Source organism: Ischnura elegans, chromosome 10 (assembly GCF_921293095.1).
Source record: "Ischnura elegans chromosome 10, ioIscEleg1.1, whole genome shotgun sequence".
Taxonomy (NCBI): domain Eukaryota; kingdom Metazoa; phylum Arthropoda; class Insecta; order Odonata; family Coenagrionidae; genus Ischnura; species Ischnura elegans.
This window is the reverse complement of record NC_060255.1, coordinates 5489018-5509958: the sequence shown is the minus strand read 5'-3', so window position 1 is coordinate 5509958 and position 20941 is coordinate 5489018. Positions and strand designations below refer to the sequence as shown.

The 20941-nt window shown below is 39.5% G+C and overlaps 1 protein-coding gene across 3 annotated transcripts in view; it reads left to right on the top strand.

Moving 5' to 3' along the window:
* The window catches only part of LOC124166612 (serine/threonine-protein kinase NIM1), a 167512-nt gene extending 147562 nt beyond the window's left edge, over nucleotides 1–19950 (top strand). For 2 of the 3 annotated variants that reach the window (XM_046544207.1, XM_046544208.1), the window contains 4 exons: nucleotides 7987–8143; nucleotides 8550–8834; nucleotides 13285–13637; nucleotides 17562–19950. In XM_046544207.1, the coding sequence (XP_046400163.1) occupies nucleotides 7987–8143; nucleotides 8550–8834; nucleotides 13285–13637; nucleotides 17562–17766 (1000 nt within the window). In that variant the 3' untranslated portion in view covers nucleotides 17767–19950. The remainder of the gene's footprint in view (nucleotides 1–7986; nucleotides 8144–8549; nucleotides 8835–13284; nucleotides 13638–17561) is intronic. The other variant, XM_046544209.1, reaches the window with a different exon arrangement.
* Nucleotides 19951–20941: the final 991 nt, after the last annotated feature.

Genomic DNA, 20941 nt, shown 5'->3' with positions numbered 1-20941 from the left:
TTGTCATCCCTCTCTCTTTATCAAAGGAAATCATTTAATTATTAAACTCAGGCTACCCTCAACACCTCCAATATAATTTCAGGCTGTTACCACGTAAACTAATTCGTGAGATTTTATTCCTAATTTCTCCTATTTGGTTTCAATTGAGCAAGTGATGTTCTGTGCTCCTTATGGCTACTCTCCGGTAAATTAGCATGTGTTTTGACCGACTATACCGATGATTATTCACTGAACTAATTTTCACGGGAGTTATCCGCACATCCTAGCTAGTAGTCATAACATGCGGTTTGTAGTACGTGGTAGTTCGTGCATTATATAATGGTAATGGTACGAGATGGTCGTCACATGATATTTTAGTGACCACTAATCGTCAGTTGAGAGGATTGTCCCTTCTTCAAATGCTTTTTTCATCTCGCTTACGACTTTGAACGACTGTAGATAGTGGTGAGTTGATGGCGTCCGTGGATGATTAATGGCAATAGGACGATAGGGTTCAGTTGAATGGAAAGCGAGTCTCTTCCGGGGGGATCACAGAAGCGGTTGGATTGCGTATCCTTCCAAAGAATGCCTTGTCATTCACTTAAGCGCATTGACAGTTCGGTCACGGTATGATAATACGCCTTCTCTTTACCTTAGTCAATTGTCGCTGTTAAGCGTTTCGGAGACACCAATTTGGGCTTTCCCACATCGATAGGACCTTTCGGTGATCTTTCATTACGTTATACTTCTCGCCCATTATGAGAATATTTTTCCGGTTTTAAGAATAATATGGGTGGATGCGGTAGAAAGAAAGATTGGCTATTGGTCATTAAAGAAAACTGTGTGGGAAGCATAATCTGTACCGTATTGGTTCTGACCCAAAATGCGGCAAAAGCTCAGTGTGCACGGTATCACGGCATATTGTTTTATAATGTATGCGCAATATTCTTTTCATATTGAATACGAACATTGAGTGGAAGCGATTTCAGGTTTATTAATGCTTGATAGAAAATTAGTGATTTAATTTTTTGGGTGAGATACTGTTACTGACCGATATTTTGGATATTTGATACTAACAGACCCTATTTACTTTTTTCCTTTGTCAACCTCAAGGCTCTCGGTATATTTAAATCATGAAAATCGAACTATGTTTTAAAAATGCAATGCTTGGTGTATCTGCATACTGCCTTTTGTTAAGTGCATACCATATTTATGTGGAATCTGTGTTCTAAACTCTTCCTTGCATGCTCGTCTTACCTACTCCTTTCAAGCGACTTGTACGTACATGGTATTACTTTTAATTATAAACATGAGTTTGGAAACAAGGTAGGTTTGCTATATTTTAATTTCATCCTCATAATAATTGCGTCCATATTGCCCCTCATCCGTGGGACTGATTCCGAAAGCGAAGTAGCGCGTGCAACGAAAATGAATTATGCCCTCTTGAAAGCTGAGTAAGATATTTTTTGAAGTGCCAATATCTCATGTGCTCAGCTCCAGCCTTAGCACATGAGCGATTTAGCCATGAATCACTATGATTTAGACCACCTCGAGTTTGCGCATGTTCCCGTGAATTGATTGATCGTACTTATGTTAGAGGTGACGCATTTTCCATTTAGGTGGAATTCGGCGCCAGAAGTGCCCTTCGAAGGGAGTCGAGGTCACGCTATATGCAATCGCTCTGATTCACCCAATTGTGCTCGCAATCAATTGCCAGCGTCGATGGCTATCTTTCTTCGAATGCATGTTAACGGCGGAATTTGCAAGTTAGATGTGCAACAAGCGAGATCGCGGTGTTTAATCGTCGCCATGTCGCTCCTTCGTACTTCGAAGTATTCATGGGTCAGGATCAGTGAGAGGACCTGCCTACTTAAACATTATAACGAATAAATCGCGTGGGAGAGGAAACGAATGACTTTATTGTTTCTCAAAACAGGTCCGAATAATAAGATGGGGCCGTGAAACTAGCGGGCGGTAGAGAACAAGTTTTCTTGATGTCGCTAGCTGGCCGTCGGGGTGTTATAGCTGACACCCAGAGATATTGCCTACTATCAATGCCACTACTTCTATTTATCTACCGTTGCTGTCGTGTTGGACGAGGAGAGCACATATGCCATCCATTGAGCACAGAGACTTTGATGCTCGTGGGTTACAGCTTCCGTAGTTTCTCTCACGTTTGGTGGTGCATTGGCGAATCCGTTAGGTACCTTGCAGATTGGTCCTCTCTCGTTCGTATTGTCTCTGAATATCCTCTCTTTGATCTTCTATAAGGACTGTCGAAACGTTCCTTATCTAGTATCTGCCTTCAGTATCTGTACGTTTTCCTGAAGACTATAAGAGAGAATGGAGAAGCCAAAGATAAGTTGTCCCTGTCAGGGGCGCAGCTAGGAATTAAGGCTAGGGGGAGTTTTAGGCACAACTAATACTGGGGTGTCTGGGGGTTTGGCACACCCGCCAGTGTAAGCGGGAGGTGCGGGGACCCTCCCCAGAAAAAAATAGGATAAATGGTTCAAAATGGTGGGTTTTACGGCTTTCGGAGGGATATTTTATTAATATTTACACTATTCTGTAAGTAATATTAATCCAATTAAGTAAAATGGATTAAACTTTACAAAATTTCTAGGCTCTGGGGGGGGGGGGGGGAGGGGGTTTATCTCCCAAACCCCCCCCTCGCTGCGCCACTGGTCCCTTTACCAAACTATGCTGATAAACCACAGAAGTTATACTGATGTGTTTTTAGGCTCATCAGGAACTCGATAGCCTAATTTGAATTCTTAAGAGGAAGAATCAGTTTGGCTTGGTCTCGACGCCTTTTACCTTGGCATATTTGGCGCAAGTACTTTGTTTTTGATTCTCTGATGTATTACTCCCTCAAAACTTACGCAATCATCTCGCAAATTTCAGGGAAATATAAAAATGGCTTCATTAATAATCGCCTGATTGACATCAAATGACAATTTTATCCATGCACTGGAGGATAATGTTCGTGGTAGAAATACACTTGATTCATAATATGCCCGTTACAATTTGAACTCGTAAGCATAAGTTTTAAGCGACTGATGCATCAAGAAATCAAGCGATAATGACGCGTCTTAAATTTCTCAGCCGGGCTCTGATGCGTATCAGCGATCCCATCCCTCACTTCTTCTGAAGTTTCTTCTTTTTTGGTGGCTTTGCAGGGACGTGTGATATATTTCGACGCGTTCCGCCCGTTGGATTTTGTACTCCGGATGCACTCTTAACCTCTGCTGACACTCTACAATACGAGTCCGTCACGGTCAGCCCTTTGGGATGCCAGGCAAATTCTAGGGTCAACGCTCTGGGCTCTGAATTTGTCGCCCAAATCAAACTTCAATGATGGTTCCTGTATTAAGAGAGCACCCGAAGCTGCTTTAAAAAAACATGTTCGGCTGAAATTAGTGATCAGGGGCTTGTTTGGGACAAACTCCATTCATTCGAACGGGGACAGAGAAGGGAGCATCATTTGAATGGATAATAAATTTATTATTCTAGCACAATGCACTTTATGGTACATTTATCACTTCTATTTAAACTCGCTTTATTTTTCGCATAACAGTCCAATCTTTCCTCGGGTTCGCCTCATCCCATCGTGCGTACTCAGGCTAAGAAATTGCAGCAATTACTAAAAGTGACGGATAGATAACATGAATGGGGTAGGGTCAAAGATCAGTGAAAGGTAAAATAACAGTGTTAAATAAGGACGCCCGCGTCACCGAGGCTACGCCCTGCATTGCAGCCAAGTTAATGTGCTTAACAATTGATAATGGTTTTCCTATGAATATAAGGGAGGAGGGGGATCGTCCCCTCCCTCGAAATGACGATCTGTATACGACCCTGAATTAAGCTTTTTTTAACGGAAAAATATTTTAATGGTATTTTTTAATCCTATATTTGATTTCTGGACAGGACTCCAGCTCCCTTTTATTTATCCCGTACTATTACAGACCCAAGATAAATCCTAGAATCTAGTCTTGACCGAATATTTCAACGCTAACGTCGCGGTACTCTTTCTCCCCCCCTCCCCTGCAACTATTCATTCCAGCTGTAGGTTCAGCCGTTTTCCTTGTCATCGAAATAGCCCTAATACCTGTCAATTCACATTTTTCAGCCTTGTATCCGAAAGTCTATGGGGGTGCTGGACTCGGTAAATGAGCTCACAAATATGAATCGGCGCTGCATTTGATGTTTTTTTTAGGAACACTGCCGCCGTCTATGATGTGCGGAACGATTTAATTATGTCTTGAGCTCGAGCGAGAACTTTAACATTCTTGTTTACATCTCCAAGTTATGACGTAATTGGTTGTGATAACGAGGGTTCGCCCCTTCGAGTCTAGCCCGTGCTCGTCGTCTTTTCTGAAATCTTCTGTCAAGCTTATTTATTTTCCACTGTATATCCCGTTATATAACTTTAAATAATACTCTAATGATTCATTTTGATGTAATAATCATTTTTTCCTCATAATCATGATTATCTGTATTTTTTTTATATTATCATAAATTACAATGAAATAGATATTAAGTGGGTTGCTGGAATAAATTTTACGGCGTAACCCAACTTCGCTTTTAACATGCATCGCTGTTCATCGGGCCAACTGTAATTCATTTTTCGCATATTCGTAAAACTTACGAGTTCCTTAGAGATTGATGGTTTTGATTTCAGCGTAAATTATTAGAGATAGCTCGACCCTTTCTAAGGAGAAAAATTTTATTTACCTCTTATCAGTATGAAGAGATTTGAAAGCTCATAATTGCATTGTTTTTTTCTGTAGCCCTTCTGATAAGGTTGGTCTTTTCATTTATCCAGCGAATTTTAACCTTTGCTTACGTCATTTAGCCACCAAAGAAATCAAATTGAAACTTTAGTTGGTCGTAAGTATCCATAAGGTAAAATGTATCGTCTTAGTATTTTCTTTACTATCCGCGGGTGTTGATTATTTCCATAATGACAGAGGAAGGTAAACTAAATTCGATCCATTTCCTGACTTAATCGCTTTTAGTGAAGAGAAAAATATCGTGTCAGAATTGGAGTTGCTAGGAAAAAAACTCGGGGTCCATTGGGAGTAAGAGTTCTATGATATCACTGCATTATTATAAGGACGCATATTTTTACAAACTAAAGCATTGAATGGAGATGGATAATATAAGGTTTGCATACAGTTTTAATACCACTTTTAGTGCCTTTTAAAAAATTCCTCTGTGCTTGTAAAATTATACTTGGATCTTTCTAATTATAATTTTGTTAGATCTCTCTCTTACTCCACTCCCATCTCAACTCCTTGCTGAACTGCTGCTAACAGATGTGTTGGGTATGAAATGGCTTATTTTTTAAAAGGCGATGCATGAATTATAGTTTATTTTTTTCTCTAGTTGTAATATGGAGGAGAAAAGATACGACATTCGGAATTCAGAATGGGCTCGTTGAATTTATTTGACGGCTTTCTCGAAAGGTGACTAAATGCTGAATATCCATTCTCATATTTATGTTATTTTTATTTTCACGAGGAGGAGGAATTGCGTCGTTGGGGAGTGAATTAATGGGATCCGTGCTGCCAACACGAAATCTCGCGTGCTCGCTCTCTCCGAGTGGTGTGGACTGTAGCACGTCCGCTGGAATCCGATGCATGTCTACTCGGATGCCAACGCTCCGAACAACGAGTTTACTTTTTTTTAATTGGAAAATTCCCTTCTTGGAAAAGGACATGGGGTTTTCGGGAGTTTTGTATGACTCGTCGGCGGGGAACTTCACGGTTCACTCTAGAAGACGCATCACGCTCTCTTAAGCTACCGTCTGCTTTTTTTCTTCTTTCGTCACTTTTAACTCGTTAAAGGGTAGACTATTGTCTACCTTTGTATCTGAAACGGGGCCATAGCTGCGAAAAAAATTGGAGAAATTGAGGGGAGGTGTTCCAATAGAGCCGTATCTCTCAAGCGTTTCAGGGGGATTGAATTCCCCGACTTCCCCACCCCACCCTTCTCTGTCTTGATCTCAAATATAAAACATTAAATCTGAGACAAAACTAAAGAAAATTTTCCGAATTCGAGATTAAGGAAAATGTTGAAAAGGGTCTTATTTACATAACTTGAAAATTTCACGATTATCGAGTTCGTTTTGAACGAGTGATACGGCTCTTAAGACGAGTAGTTGGGTGATGCCGTCTCTTCAAATAAGCCTCCTAATTAATGAGGTCATGAACCTCTCCTTCAAGAGGAATTTTCATTGCCATCTTTTAATTTCTATATGATAAAAAAAATGTTTTTGCGGACTAATGCTTAAATATCATGGTCGTTCAACTGATAACCTCAAATTTTTACTGGTCCATTAATGTGTTTCGGTTGTGATATCTTTAGTATGCAACAACATCGTTGCTTATGAAAGTTTTTTTTACCGCATATTATAACACAGAATTAACTGTAAAGTTAAAAATTTCTCATTGTTATGGGTATGAAATTTTATGGGTATTTGATCGTATTCCTGTCAAATGGCGAAAAACCCTCAATGTGTGAAGCCATTATGAGCCCTATTCAAATTAAAAATCCGTGATATGCGCATGGAAATTTGAACTGGAATCCATGCGCATGTCATTTGGTCATATGATTATTACTGAGCAGAACTGAGTGATTATTACTCGGGGAGTGGTCAAAGAAGACCGCAGTCCTGGGCGGAAATCTTTCAAATGGCACATTTTTACAAACTCTTGCGTAAGCTGTGCTCTAATGCAATGTCTTGCATTGTATCCAAGAGAAGTTAAAATATGTGACAGGGTCGAATAAAGGGCTAATAAAACAAAAAGCACTCTGTGCGTAGGCTAGCTTAGGGGCCTCCCACTTACGACCCTCTTAGGGGCCTCCCACTTACGACCCTCTTAGGGGCCTCCCACTTACGACCCTCTTAGGGGCCTCCCACTTACGACCCTCTTAGGGGCCTCCCACTTACGACCCTGGCATGCCGTACCCCTGAATTCATGGTGGAGGAGTTCCGCATGTCAGGCCAAGCATAGGGTTTTGGAGATAATAAATACGGCCCTCCTGGAGAATATTTAGAATGTTGCAGACTGGAGATATTGAAACACGAGTAGGAAAAATAAGCAATAGAGCCAAATTGGCTCATTGGGGAATATGGAGTGCTGGATGTTCATCCCAAGGTGCAAGTTTATATCCTGGTGGTGGAGAATGTATTGAAAGTGCCTGTCTATCCCAATGCCTGCTTAGTTGCTGGAAGAGGGCACTTTAGGTAATAAAAATGGCGCTCCCTCTAATGAGTGAGGCATTTAAAGTGACCTGTGACACCTTTGATTGAGAACAGCCTAGTGGTGACATTGGGTTTCTCTCATTTCCTCCATTGCATGAACGATCTTAGCTGTCTCGATAAATTTTTATTACGATAAAAGTAAAGGCATCTCAAGGTATATATTGCGCCCTTCAGATTTTTCTGTATCTGCTACTGTCTAGTGGGAAAGGTATTGACCACCTAACGTGATCTGATTTCGTGGATGCCAAAATAGGGATTGCGGCCAGAGTTTAACAGAATTCTTCCAGGCGAGAAAATATGCATCAAAACATTACCTAATATACAGTCATGGACAAATATGACAAATTGAAGAGTAACTGACTACATACTTGCTATTATTTTTCCATTCTACGACTCATCAACAGTATAATTATGATTCACAATTTCTATTCCTCTCACCTTCATTCATGATAAATATTTTTAATGTATCATTCTACATTTTTCATTATGAATGTCTGTGGCAATAAACAGAAAAACAATTACGTATAGCCATATAATCTTCCTATCATTTAAAAAAATTATCCACACCTCTGCTGATAGGTTGTCTTTTTATGTGGCATAAATTATTTTGTAACTCATCAACTCATTTTTGATCAACTTGTGTGTTTCAAATTATATGATGGAAGGTGATAACTAAGAAAAATAAATGGAATGTTTGCCATCTTTAAAAACATTCCCCTCTTTTCTCCCGACTTCAGGCTATATGAGGTAATAGAGACGCTTGGCAGGATACACTTGGTGATGGAATATGCCAGTGGCGGAGAGCTGTTTGCACACATCACAGCTGAAGGGCAGCTCCCAGAACCAGAGGCCAAGAAAGTATTTGCTCAGGTTGTTGGTGCTGTACAACATATGGTGAGTGCCATTTATTGAAAAAAATCGATTTGAATTGGCCAGTTTGGCCGTGGTACATCACTTGGAATTATGTGAGGAGAAATGATTGAGTAAAATGTAAGTTGTGGGAAAGTTGCTTTTGTGACTTCTGTGCGTGCACTTCTGGATTTTAAAAGGCAAACATATCTCATTCCTATTCTGAATGAGACGTCATAACATCTAAAACTTTATACGCCTTACTCTCACTCTTATGTACATACATTCAACACAAATGGCAGATTTACTGACATGCCAATTTCTTTGACTGCTGCACTCTTAATGCAAACTTTTTAAACTATTTCTTTTTTTGTAAGCAAAAATCATGTTGTGTATTCCACTCTTTCATGATTTACTTCATACTTAAAACTTCCTTCCTTTTGTGTTGCAGCATAAGCAGAACATAATTCATAGGGATATTAAGGCCGAGAACGTGTTCCTAGCAAGCAATGGGACTGTGAAGGTTGGTGACTTGGGCTTCAGCACACGGGTTCAGTCAGCAAAGGATAGCAAGTTAACCACCTTCTGTGGCTCCCCACCATATGCTGCTCCTGAATTATTCCGGGACTCATCGTACACAGGGCCCCAAGTGGATGTCTGGGCCCTTGGTGTACTCCTCCACTTCATTGTCTCTGCAGCTCTTCCATTTCGTGCTTCCACAGTTGTTGCTCTCAAGGTACCTATTGTGCTGTGAAACATATTTCAAGCGTATACATATCATGTTCTTATTTTGTTTTGAAAGCCTTTTTGTATCCCTTTAAATACACAAGTATTTAATTTAATTATTGTACTATCCACATTACCCATTGTAAATATTTGGCACCAAGGGAAGCTTAAGGGGACTCATCACTTCCATTCGACGATTGTGTTTTGTCGTTTTCCCTAACACATTATTACTTATTATTATTGAAGTATTTTACCGATTGAGTCAGATTTCCATGGCGTACTAAAGAAGATTGTGGGACCTCCCCTTCCATCAAGCTCTTCCCTCTTCAATGCACCATAAGACCTACTCCCTTTCATTCTATCTAAAAACCCTATTCTTTTCCTTCCTCTCCCACGTTTACTCAACATTCTACTCTCTAACGTTTTTTTCAACATCCCCTTCCTGCTAAGTACTCGCCCCATCCATACCTTCTGTCTCCTCCATATCTCATCTAAAAGCTGCCTCTCCTCACCCACCATGTCCAGCACTTCGTAGTTCCTCCTCTCCGTCCACTTCACCTTCTCCATTCTTCGCCACACCCACATCTCGAATGCCTCGAGTCTTCTCTCGTCCTCCTTCCTAAGTGCCCACGTTTCTGCACAGCAAAGCGCTACACTCCAGATCAGACTCTTCACTAACCTTTTCTTTAAATTCTTACATAGCGAACATCTCATGAGCTCCTTCCTGTTCATGAATGCCTCCTTTGATAATGCAATTCTCTTCCTGATGGCCTGACATATACCTATTTTAAAACTAGTTCTATCATCTTAAAATTTTGTGTTTGAGAATACCTATATTGAGGTAAAATGTCCATGTATATGTATGATATATGTACAAGCAAATGTTAACAATGGTCTACTCCTCTTGTCCTTAAAATTTCAAGATGATAGCATACGTTGGAAATGAGTAAGGCGTGGAAATAGATGGCAATAGTGCGAGTAATATGGCGTCATTAGTGTCAGGAGATATGCACTAATGAAATTGAATTGTTAAATAAAATATATAAGGAGAACCTGTCAAGTATTATTAATTATGATGATGTTGTTTTGCTCATCTATTATTTTTAATGCGCTCAGAATTTTACCTTTTGTTAATTGATTTTAAAGTTCTTTGTGATTATAAATATCCTTCAATGATCCCAAAATCAGAGAGCATTTGAATATAATAATTAATAAGTTTGATGCATGAGTTTGCTGGTTGACTTTTTTACAATGTTTTTGTGTACTTGATACTCACAATCCCCTGCAACTTGAAGCATAACTATATGTTACTATTTTGTAGGAAAGGTGCATATTTTCTACATGTGATCTAACATACCCTATCAAGAATGTCTTTGTGAGAGGACTCATAGGAAAAAAATATGCTTAAGGCTACAATATTACTTTCATTTTTATGAGATACCTATGCAATAATATTGTGTCATTATTTTCTAATCATTCATGGACACCTTAACATGCTCACTGTGGAGTATTTAGTAGATTGATATATTGATATGATCTTATCGTTTTGCTAGCATCATGGCTCATCATCAGTCACTTTCATTTTAGTTGTTGCAAAGTGAGTAGCTAGAGAGATATATGATCAAAAGTCGATGCCTAGTCACAATTTCTATACTATTTTGCCGTTTTTAATCACTTTATAAGTAAACTAGCTGACCCGGCGAACTTCGTACCGCCTAACAATCAATGAACTTACAGTTTACTTACACCATTTATAAATCAAGAGCGGCTGTATCGTTTTTAATCATGTTTAATTTATTATAATAAAATAAGGATACAAATTCAATAAAACTACGTAAATGAGTACCAAAATTGCTTGTCAGAAAGACATTTTCTTTATTGAATCTACATAGGGTGAATCGGAGCACGTTTACGCGGATTTTTTTCAACAAATTTTTTTACGTTTTAGCTTAAGAAATTTTGGGCATTGTGGTTTAATAAAGCAGTTCATGAAATAAAAATTATACGCATTCAGTTGTTGGCTATTTGCGTTATTAGCTGTAAAAAAATGTTTTTAGGTCCAAGTCTGTTGCATACACTTGGCCCATTCAGGGGCAGGTTGACACGACCCCAGACCAACGCTTGACTGATGCTCAAAATCGTGCAAGAAAAGCCCCTATGAAGCAGCATTCGCATTAAATGACTTAAGGCGCGCCAGTTTTAGTATCTCTGTTTGGAAAAAATGCACTGCGTAAACGTACTGCATGCGTAACGCACCACGGTGAGCCCTACACATTCGGGTTTAATGCCTTGCGTCAAGCACCTTCTGAGAAACAACAGTTTTTGTTTTGTTATCAGGCGCAAGATGAAGCGGATGAAGCTAAATAAATATAGTGAAGCAAAGCAGTGACGCAGCGAGGGGAGGTTTTGGGGGATAAACCCCCCCCCCCCCCCCCCAAGAGCTTAAAGAATTTTTTTATGAAAGATTTTGTTATTAATATTTGGGGGACGGATGACTAACAAACAAAACATATTTATCTATTCACACGGCCACAAAACCCACTATTTTGAACCATTTATCTTAAAAAATGTCTGGGGGAAGTGCCCCCACACTTCCCGCTTACCTTAGCGAGTTTTCTATACCCTACAGACCCGTGGTATTAGCTGCGCCCAAAACCCCCTATCCTAGCTGCGCACTTGAAGCGAAGGAAGAAATACAGAGGATGGTTTATCGACTCGTGAACATAGCACGCTAAATTGACCATGAGAAAATCATGGGTTTTCATTAGCACATGAGCACAAACAATACAAAAACTGAAAGAATGACCATGCGATTTTTTAATCGTTATCACGAATGCAACACGAATTGTAAATTGAATACGTTTAAGCTCAAAAGGGCATATGAGTTGAGATCATGGAATCTACGGAATGAGGACTTCCTAACCTTTGAATTTTCCTTTGAGTAAAGTTGCGTGAATCACATTCATCACCAATTTTTTTAATGATCAAACACGTTCCGTTGGATAGTTATGGTTGGTTTAGGCTTCGAAAGATCATGAGCACAGAAACTACATTTTTCTGTAAATCGTGCCTTGGTAAGCCAGGTACGTCCAAGGACTTAAAATATTCAGATAGATAGTTGGTGATTTCGTCTTCGTTTGTTACACATTTAAAAGATTCGAATCCATGCAGAGTACGAACTATTTGAATTTACCTCGTTTTAGTCATCCATTATCGTTCTTGCTCGCTAAATCAACCATCTTTGATTCTTTTGGTGATCAATCATATTCTGGAACTCTTTGTTGATGAGCTCACCTTCCGCTGAAACTAATTTGCAATCATTCCAAGGAAATGAGTTAAAACTACTCGATTCCTCGACAGGAACACGGACATTACAGTTTGTCAACAATTGCTTGTAGATTTGTTTACAAACACGGTAGTGAAGTGTCAACTTGAGCTGGGCCACGGCTGGGCTTACAATCAGCTCGAATTAAATTTTTTAAATCTAATTTCAATTTAATTAATATTTTGAATATATTTAGTGATTAAAATGTTATATTGTTACCAAAATCAGTTATTAAAGTGGTAAAAACAAAACAAATTATTTAATTTGTAGTTTTGACCGACTTATCAATTGTTGTGTTACTATAACTCCTAAAAGCATGTCCATAGGAAAGAGATGATTTTTTTTGTGAAATTATCCTTTTTTTAATGCCCTATATGTTAACCCCGCCTGAGACAAATCCAAAGAACCAAATCTCATTGAAATCGGTGCAGCCGTTCTCGAGTTATAAGTGTTCTAACTAACACGATTTTCGACTTTCTTTTATATATATATAGATTAAGTCTCCATTTTAGGATAGCTGACTATTTAAACCCTACAGTTGTTGTTTATTTTTATTTTACATCATTTGATTATGTACTTTAATGATTTGACCAATTCCCCTTGGCTAGTGGCTTAGTCTGTGATGAGCTTGACCCTCATCTCTCCCAACCATCCCCTGGGTTGATTCACAGTGCGAGTGAGTCCCTTAAATTAGTTTGGAGAGTAATCGTAACGATTCAATAGAGATTCACTCACTGCATGACAAGATTATGGCCAAAATATTTTTAGTTTTAGAGTAGTTTTACTGGGGAATAAAATTCACTTTGTATGTTCCAATCTCAATACTTATTATCACTGACCATGGTTTTGACACCGTTATGTTATATCAGGGTCTGATTGCATATCAATTGATCTGATGCCATTATGTCATTCTGTTATACAATGACATCAGTATTCTGGTGTAGGAGGTACTCTGAAAAGCATATCTCCAAAATTTCCAGGGGGGCTTGAGCCTCTAGTCTCTCCCTACTGCCTTGGTCAATGATCACAACCGTGGTACAGCAAATTAAGCATGTTATTTTGTTTTCATTCATCAAATAACTGCCATTGCCCAATCTTGTAATGATCATGTACGTAATCTTGCTTTTCATTGCAGGAGAAAATATTGGATGGATCCTTTTCTGATCCTGATGGAGTTAGCAAGCCATGTCTGGATCTCATCAGGGGGATGCTGGAGAAATCTCCCAAGGATAGGATGACAATTGAACGCATCTGTTCCTCACGCTGGCTGTCAGGAACAGAGATTCCTACCGCAGGAGGTCCAGAATTTTGGTCCACTCCAACTGTAATTCCTGACTCGGAGACCACAGATGTGAAGATTCCGGCCCTTGAGGCGAAGGCAAGAGAGCGTTTGGAAGAGCTGGGCGTCGCTGAAGTCATGCTCATTGAGCATGCCACAAACGGTGCAAGGAGCCCTCTCATTGGGGCCTACCGCATTGTTGTCCACATGTAAGTTTGTCAACCACATTCAACTATTCTCATACCTTTATTGTTATTTTGAATGTTTGCTCGAGTAGGTGGAGGAAAAGTGGTGGACTTTTGGATTTGAAATTGAATTTGAAAATTATGAAATTTAATCCAAAATTTTTTAATGCTCACTGGTGCAAAGACAGTGGACATTATTTTGTTTTTTTTCCCCCTCAATTTCCAATTTCATCTAATACATTTGTTGCATTATTCCACACTGGTTGGACAGTGATGTGAAGTAGGTAAAAAAAGTATGTGTTTGCTGCATTCCAATGAGTATGCTGTCAACAAAAACCATATAAGAAGTTAAATGTATCTGTAAGAGTATACTTATGAAAATATTGGAAGTCAGTGGATTAATATGTTAATAGTATATTGCAGATAACCGAAATGCTAGAGAAATTCACACTACCCTTAGGAATATGATTATTCTAGTGCCCCTAGCTCAGTGACCATAAAAATGTTGTCAAGGTTGAGCCCATTGGTTGGTCACATCCAACCTCTCGCTATCACGTTGTTCAATTTACTGTTTTTTATTCATTTTGTGGCTGTTGTGACCTTTTGGTGACAACCCACAAAATACGTAAATTTTGTTGTGTCTAATATATGCTGTGTGGTACATACCTATGTGTGGTGCAACTTAAAATTGCGTTTAACTCATTGGTGGAATTTATTTAGCTCAAGAGCAGTGTCCAATGCCCCTGTGGGTTCCACTCTTGCTAGACTGGAAATGGCAACTCAGGAAATGGTTGACCATCTGCAACTCGGGCGACCGACCACTCATGGTCAGAAAAAACTCATCGACACAAATACCATGAATGTTTTGCACAATCCACTTGGTGAGGTCACTCAGAATGAGGTTGAATAGCCTAATTTAGAAAAAAATGATTGTCGCCACTTGGATGGTCCATCCCAGGTGGCTCTGTCAGGCACTAGCTTCAGTCTGACGTCCTGGTGGTTACAGATTAATCAGAAATTAGGAGCACCAAGAACTGGTAGTTGGGCATGTGCATACAATACCATAGATGTTAGCCATTTATGAAACTAGTTAAATAGACATAATGGTTATATTACGTGCAAATTATTAAAGTTGATGCATAAGCAAGAGGAATCAATTCACTGCGTCACACATTAAGCACTGCGTCGTTGGCGGAAGTGCTGGCTACCTGAGGCATTGGCGTGACATCATGTACCCTGTCCGCCAAGGCAGTGAGGGTATTCAAATCAGCATCCTGCTCTACCGTTAGGATGGAGTGGACATGGGCGGGCAGCCGATTGAGCCATAGCATCCGCAGAAATGTATCCGGGATCGATGTGTCGGCGAGGGATCGGAGATGACGCAAAAATTAAGAGGGTTTGCGATCCCCAATCTCGTCGTGCTCAAGGAGCTGCCGAATCCGCTGCTCCCGTGAGGCCGTGAGACGGCGTATCAGCTCCTCCTCCAACCGCATATATTTTCCTTCTGCGGGGGTAAAATAATTATATCAACCACCTCCATGGCGTACTTTTGGTCCAACTGGGACATGATATAGTAAAACTTAGTGGCATCCTGCGTGATGCTGCTCAGGTGAAACTGCCCCTTGACCTGCGCAAATCACACTGCGGGGTCTTCGGGCCAAAATGGGGGCCCCCGCACAGAAATACGTTCAAGAAGGGTTTCAGAGTCGGCCATCACGATCACAACACACAAACAATATACAACACAGTCAATACGTTAGCACTCACATGGTCCTTAAACTGTCACGTCGGCGTAATCACCACTTTAGGGTCTCTAAGGGTTATTTCTTGCGAAATAACTACGCCCTATGTAACAATGAACAAAATATAAATTTATTTCGTCACGAGTACAGTTGAGTCGCACTTAGGGAATGGTGAATCGTGATGTCTGCAGATTCAGTTACAGTTCTGCGCTACGGCTTCGCAGGTCTCTCTCGCGTGGGCTCAGCGATGCTACTCCAGGAGAAGGGCACCAAATCACCAGGGTACCGTTACCCTGCTGGCGCCAAGGGTCCTCCACCTGTCTCCCTCCAAGCAGTGCTGCCTTTTGGTGATAGCACGCAATGATTTGAACGCTACATTGTTCATAAGAGGAGTATTTATAAACTTTTATAGTGCTAGATACACAAATAACATCAGACGCTGAGTTGATAAATATTAATTCTGGCCTGTACTACAAGTGAACAGCAGATATATTCCTGCACATGGATAACCAATGTAAGGCCTGGGACAGAATTTGATTGAAATTACTATATCATGCTGAAACGCGATGTGGAAGGAGGTCATTGGTAGCATTGAAAAAATAACTCATAGGAATTTCTTATTGGCACCAGTTTAATTAACTAACGAAATACACAGCGTAACAGAATTGGGCGTTAGAGACCAATGTGGGGCTCAAGGAAAGGAATGGAAGGAGTAGTTTGGACGGTACCTCGTGATGGTGCTGTATTCTTGTGGAAGCAGCTTCGTTCCCTCTCCCTCTCCAACGGACTCCAGGTCGTCCTCGTACCAGGAATACATCTCCAAAAATCCCCCGATTGGGGTCTAACACTCCTTTTATATCCCACCTTTCTAGGGTCGACAGTGGGTACCTCTGTTTGAACAGCAAAAGCACATATATTCAGAGAGTTAGTGGTGGGTCCATCCCCCACACAGATCTCTCATCTCCCTTCGACAAGAGAGAGAGAGAGAGAGAACCCATGAAGTCATGGGTGGCTCAACGCTGCACAAACCGTATGATACCATACTAAGCTTTCATACATGTACCCTAAACGCCCGAGAAATGGTATTTTCTACCTGAATGACCCTGACTGTTTGACAGGAACAGATATTTTGAACTGTTCTTTTTACTGAACAGGATCAAAGTGAAGGGTTCATCAAAATGAATTGTTTTGCCCACCTCTTGTTATCACAGACTTACAATTGGTCTGTAGTTGTACAGATTAGTTTCATCACCACTTTCGAAGATTGGTACAGCATAACTGTAGTAAATTCTCAAATAGTATTACTTCATTTAACCTTAATTATGTATCACAATAGTGCTCAACATACTGTTTGATTCATGGACTTAACACTTGTAAACATGAACAATTTTATCGTTATGACACGGAGTCCGACCCCACATGTTGCATGCCACTTCAACCAATGGTTACCACCCTCCTTTCCTGCAATGGCAGGATTGCTCATCTCAAGGATATCCCAATGTCCTTGAATGTGATGTACTAGAGAGGTACTCAGAGGAAGTTCCATGGCTTCTCACGTGTGTCATAGGGACATCCAGATGTCGTTATTAGGCTACGCCCTCACTCTTCCAATTCCCCCATTTTTCTGTTCCCATTGGTAGGAGTGCAGTGCCTGCTGTTGGTATTGTGTGAAATACACCAAAGGATGAAGTTCGCCGTGAAAAAATATTTGACTTAGCCGGGATTCGAACCCGGATCTCCCGATTGCCGGTCAGGTGTGCTACCAGTTACACCACCAAGCCATCTTCTCAGAGCGAACTTCGGGATGGGTTTTACCGAACAAGATGTCCCATAAAACCCATCCCGAAGTTCGCTCTGAGAAGATGGCTTGGTGGTGTAACTGGTAGCACACCTGACCGGCAATCGGGAGATCCGGGTTCGAATCCCGGCTAAGTCAAATATTTTTTCACGGCGAACTTCATCCTTTGGTGTATTTAACTTTGCACCCGTGCGCGTGACTGCGTACAAAGTCACTTGTTCCTTCAGTGCTTTGAGTATTGTGTGAAAGATGAACCTGGATGTGACCCACCAGTGTGTCACAATGAAGTCGAACTAGGGAATGGATATTTAGCCCTGCTGTGTGTTGTTATGTTACTCCAACTCATGCTTTATGAACTATGTACATATTTGTCTAATTAAGTGATTACATATGACCTCTTCTACATAGGTACCTCAGGAATGCCGAAGAGGAGGCTGCTAAATTGGAGGCAGAGAAATTAAAGGCTGAGTCGAATGGGAATGAGACGTCTAAGAAAGGGAAGAACAAGAAGGAAAACTGTGTGTCGGGACATTTTCGCAACAGGTGTGGGTCTGGTGGTACAAACTGTGTTTCTCTTGGCAATGGAAACTCAAAGACATGTGTTATTTTCTAGGACAAATTGCACAATGAGGATAGTGGTCATGTCATACTCATGCCAAGTGGAGTGAATGTGATGTGTTTGAATGTGTATGCGTGTGCGTGTTTGTGCATAGGAGTGGAGAGGTTGTTTGTTTTGCAATATTTTGCAACGTGAGTTTTGTATGTTTATGTGTTAGTTTTAAGGAGGTCTCCATTCCCTCAAAAACATATCTTTTTTTTAAATCCTGCTTGAGGAGTGAGTAATTGAACAATTGGAATCAATTCAATCAAGCTGAAGGAAACTGAAAATGAGAAATAAGCACCTTAAATTTTGGGTAGTTTGATGACAAATTGTGCTCTGCATTCCACTCAATGCTATATGTTTGCGCCTGACCAGATGCCAAGGGCATGGAATATATCTCTGACATGTTTGGACATTTGTTCATGACCAGATTATGAAAATTCTGGTCTGGGAACAGACTAGCAACTTCAAGATTGGCAGAATAAAATACTCTTCAGGATATTTAGCATATTTGACAACTGATGAATAATCATACTGCGCTCTAACGTTAGAGTCATCCTTTAAAATTTTAATGTAAGTATATTTTTAAGAACTATCCCTCCTGAAAATTGGAATACACAAAATTGAGCCGAATATTCTTTCAGTTTATTTTCCACCGAAATATTGTGATTGTAAAGTTAGCTATCCACGAAGATGATCTCAAGTTCTTCCTAAAGTAATGGCCTTGAAATAATGAGTGCTCAATAAACATTGTGAACAAAATATGGATGTTCTGAAGAACATAAAACTCATTTTCAGCTTCACTGATCTATGTATGTTCCCGTGGTTAAGTTGTCATCTAACCATGTACCTACCTCAACAAAATGAATGACCACATCCCCCTCTTTCCTTTCATCAAATATTAAGTTTTCCTTCATCATCGGTGAATGCAGAAGCCTGAGCATTTGGATAGAATATAAGAGCCTCGTTTAGGGTCACGGTTTCAGCATGCTTTTGGAATTATCTCAATGGTTAACATTCAACTTGGCAAGGAGTGCAATGAACGGTGAGTTCCATATTTTGGGTAAATAGTCAGACTGTGTGAGCCAGATATATTGCAGTTATTGAAGAAAAGCTCAGTCTCCATCATCAAGAAATCATTTCGATTTTCACATGGGATCATAAACATCTTGCCATGTAAACATCTTCGCGATTTCAATTTTTGTTGTTGTTGAGCACTTCAATTAATATTCATGGAGTGTGGCTAAGGTATCACTGAAGACTTTGATGAGCATACATTTCATGTTAAAATCCTAATCTCTTTCAGCTGCAAGCAAATATTAATATTATTGTTCATTTGCAATCCAAAGAAGGTAGAAATGCCAATTTATGGAGCATCAAATATCATAAGGCAGCTTTTTAGCCCTCCATGTGTGCCTGTAGTCACATCTTTTGTTGCCTACAGAGCACTCTAGTTATCCTGTACTTTTTTATTATTCTTAAAATTCTACTTCAGAAGGCCAACAATAGTGTTAAAGCACAGAGTGCAGAGTTATTTATGTTCGAGATTTTGGAGTTAGCCATGAAACAATTTTAGTACTTCAGAGAAACATTTTCAGTTTTGAATCAAACTCGGAATACTCTCTTATATTGATTTGATTTCTCAAAGGTTTGGAGATAGGATCAAATCCTTCCTATTAGATGTTACATGTGGCTTTCTACTACATCAAAGATATTGATTGGCTCCATTGAGTTGTCTTGGGTAAACTTGTGGTGAAGTAATTATGGCTCTTTGCCATTTTATTGAATTGCGACCTTGTCAATTGAATTTACTCTCAAGTAGAATTGTATGAATTTGCCTTTTGGCAATTAATTCATGTCTATTGTTGTTGCAATATATGTACCTATTACATTGAGGGATGTTGTATAGAGATTATATTTTGTTAACTTTTCAATAGTGAATCCTTGATATTTTGCTATTTATTACTCTGGGAAATACGAAATGAGACAGTTTAAAATGTTATCCTGCTATACCACTCAAGTCCTTACTATCTGTGATTCTGTACACATACATATTTCTAGAAGTGCCATTTTGATTACAGTTGGTTTAAAACAAAAATTACTGGAGTATTTACATAATTTCACTGATCAACGTTCATTATATATTTAATCATTGACAAGGAATTTTCATGGTGAATAAATTTTTAATAAAACTGATGTGTCTTTCTTCTTATTACTCTCATCTTTATTATTCCTCACCTAAGCCATTGTGTCTCATGCACTATGGTGTTCAAGTGTATGGTCGTGACATAGTTTGTGCCTCCATTTGTATTTTATTTTTGAAGACAGGTTGATCTTAGGCAAAATGCTACTCAATAAATTGACACATGCTGAACTATTTCAGTTTTGTTATTGAAAATAAATTTATTGATTTCTGATTCGATTCATCTTCCTCTTTTTTTTGCCATCCAAGGTAGGGCTGGAATTCTTGCAGCTGACCTCCCAAAATCCACATATTTCGCTCTTTTCACCTAAATATCATAAGATAATCCAGCATATTAAACTCTCACACCCAAAAACTTCCTTCGAATTTCAACATCCCCTCTTTTCCCTTCATACAAAGCACATTCTTTTGAAATCATGTTAAGGTCTACGTTCACTATATGGCTCAACCTGAGAACTGCAGTATATCTACTATCATTAATACAATGTTCACGGAACCAAAAATTTGGAGGTTTGTATGAATGAACTTTGCAAGAACGTTTCTTTTCAGGTATTAAAAAAACAGCATTTTTATCCCTTTTGTGTTGAATGTTGCACATATGTGGCGAGGATTTCCTTCACAAATGAATGAATGCTTCATGCATGAATATTACATAACAGGATTCTCATATTCACCACTAGAATTGTTGTCGCTTGTAGCGCATTATAATCAGTTTTCAATAATTGCCACTTGCAGCACTACCACCAATCCACCTTACACAAGGAAGTTTGTGTAACTATGTAAGCCATGCATCATATAAACCACACTTTTAATGCATGTGAAATGATTGTTAACTGAAATGGATACTCCAATTTTTTCTGTTGTCAACCACTATGCAAAAGCAGATGTGACTATCAAAGGAGATTCGTGTATTGGCAATTTTTTTGGGACGAATTCTCATCTAAAGCACTAGCTAATGCTCCTATAGTCTTGCACTTATATATC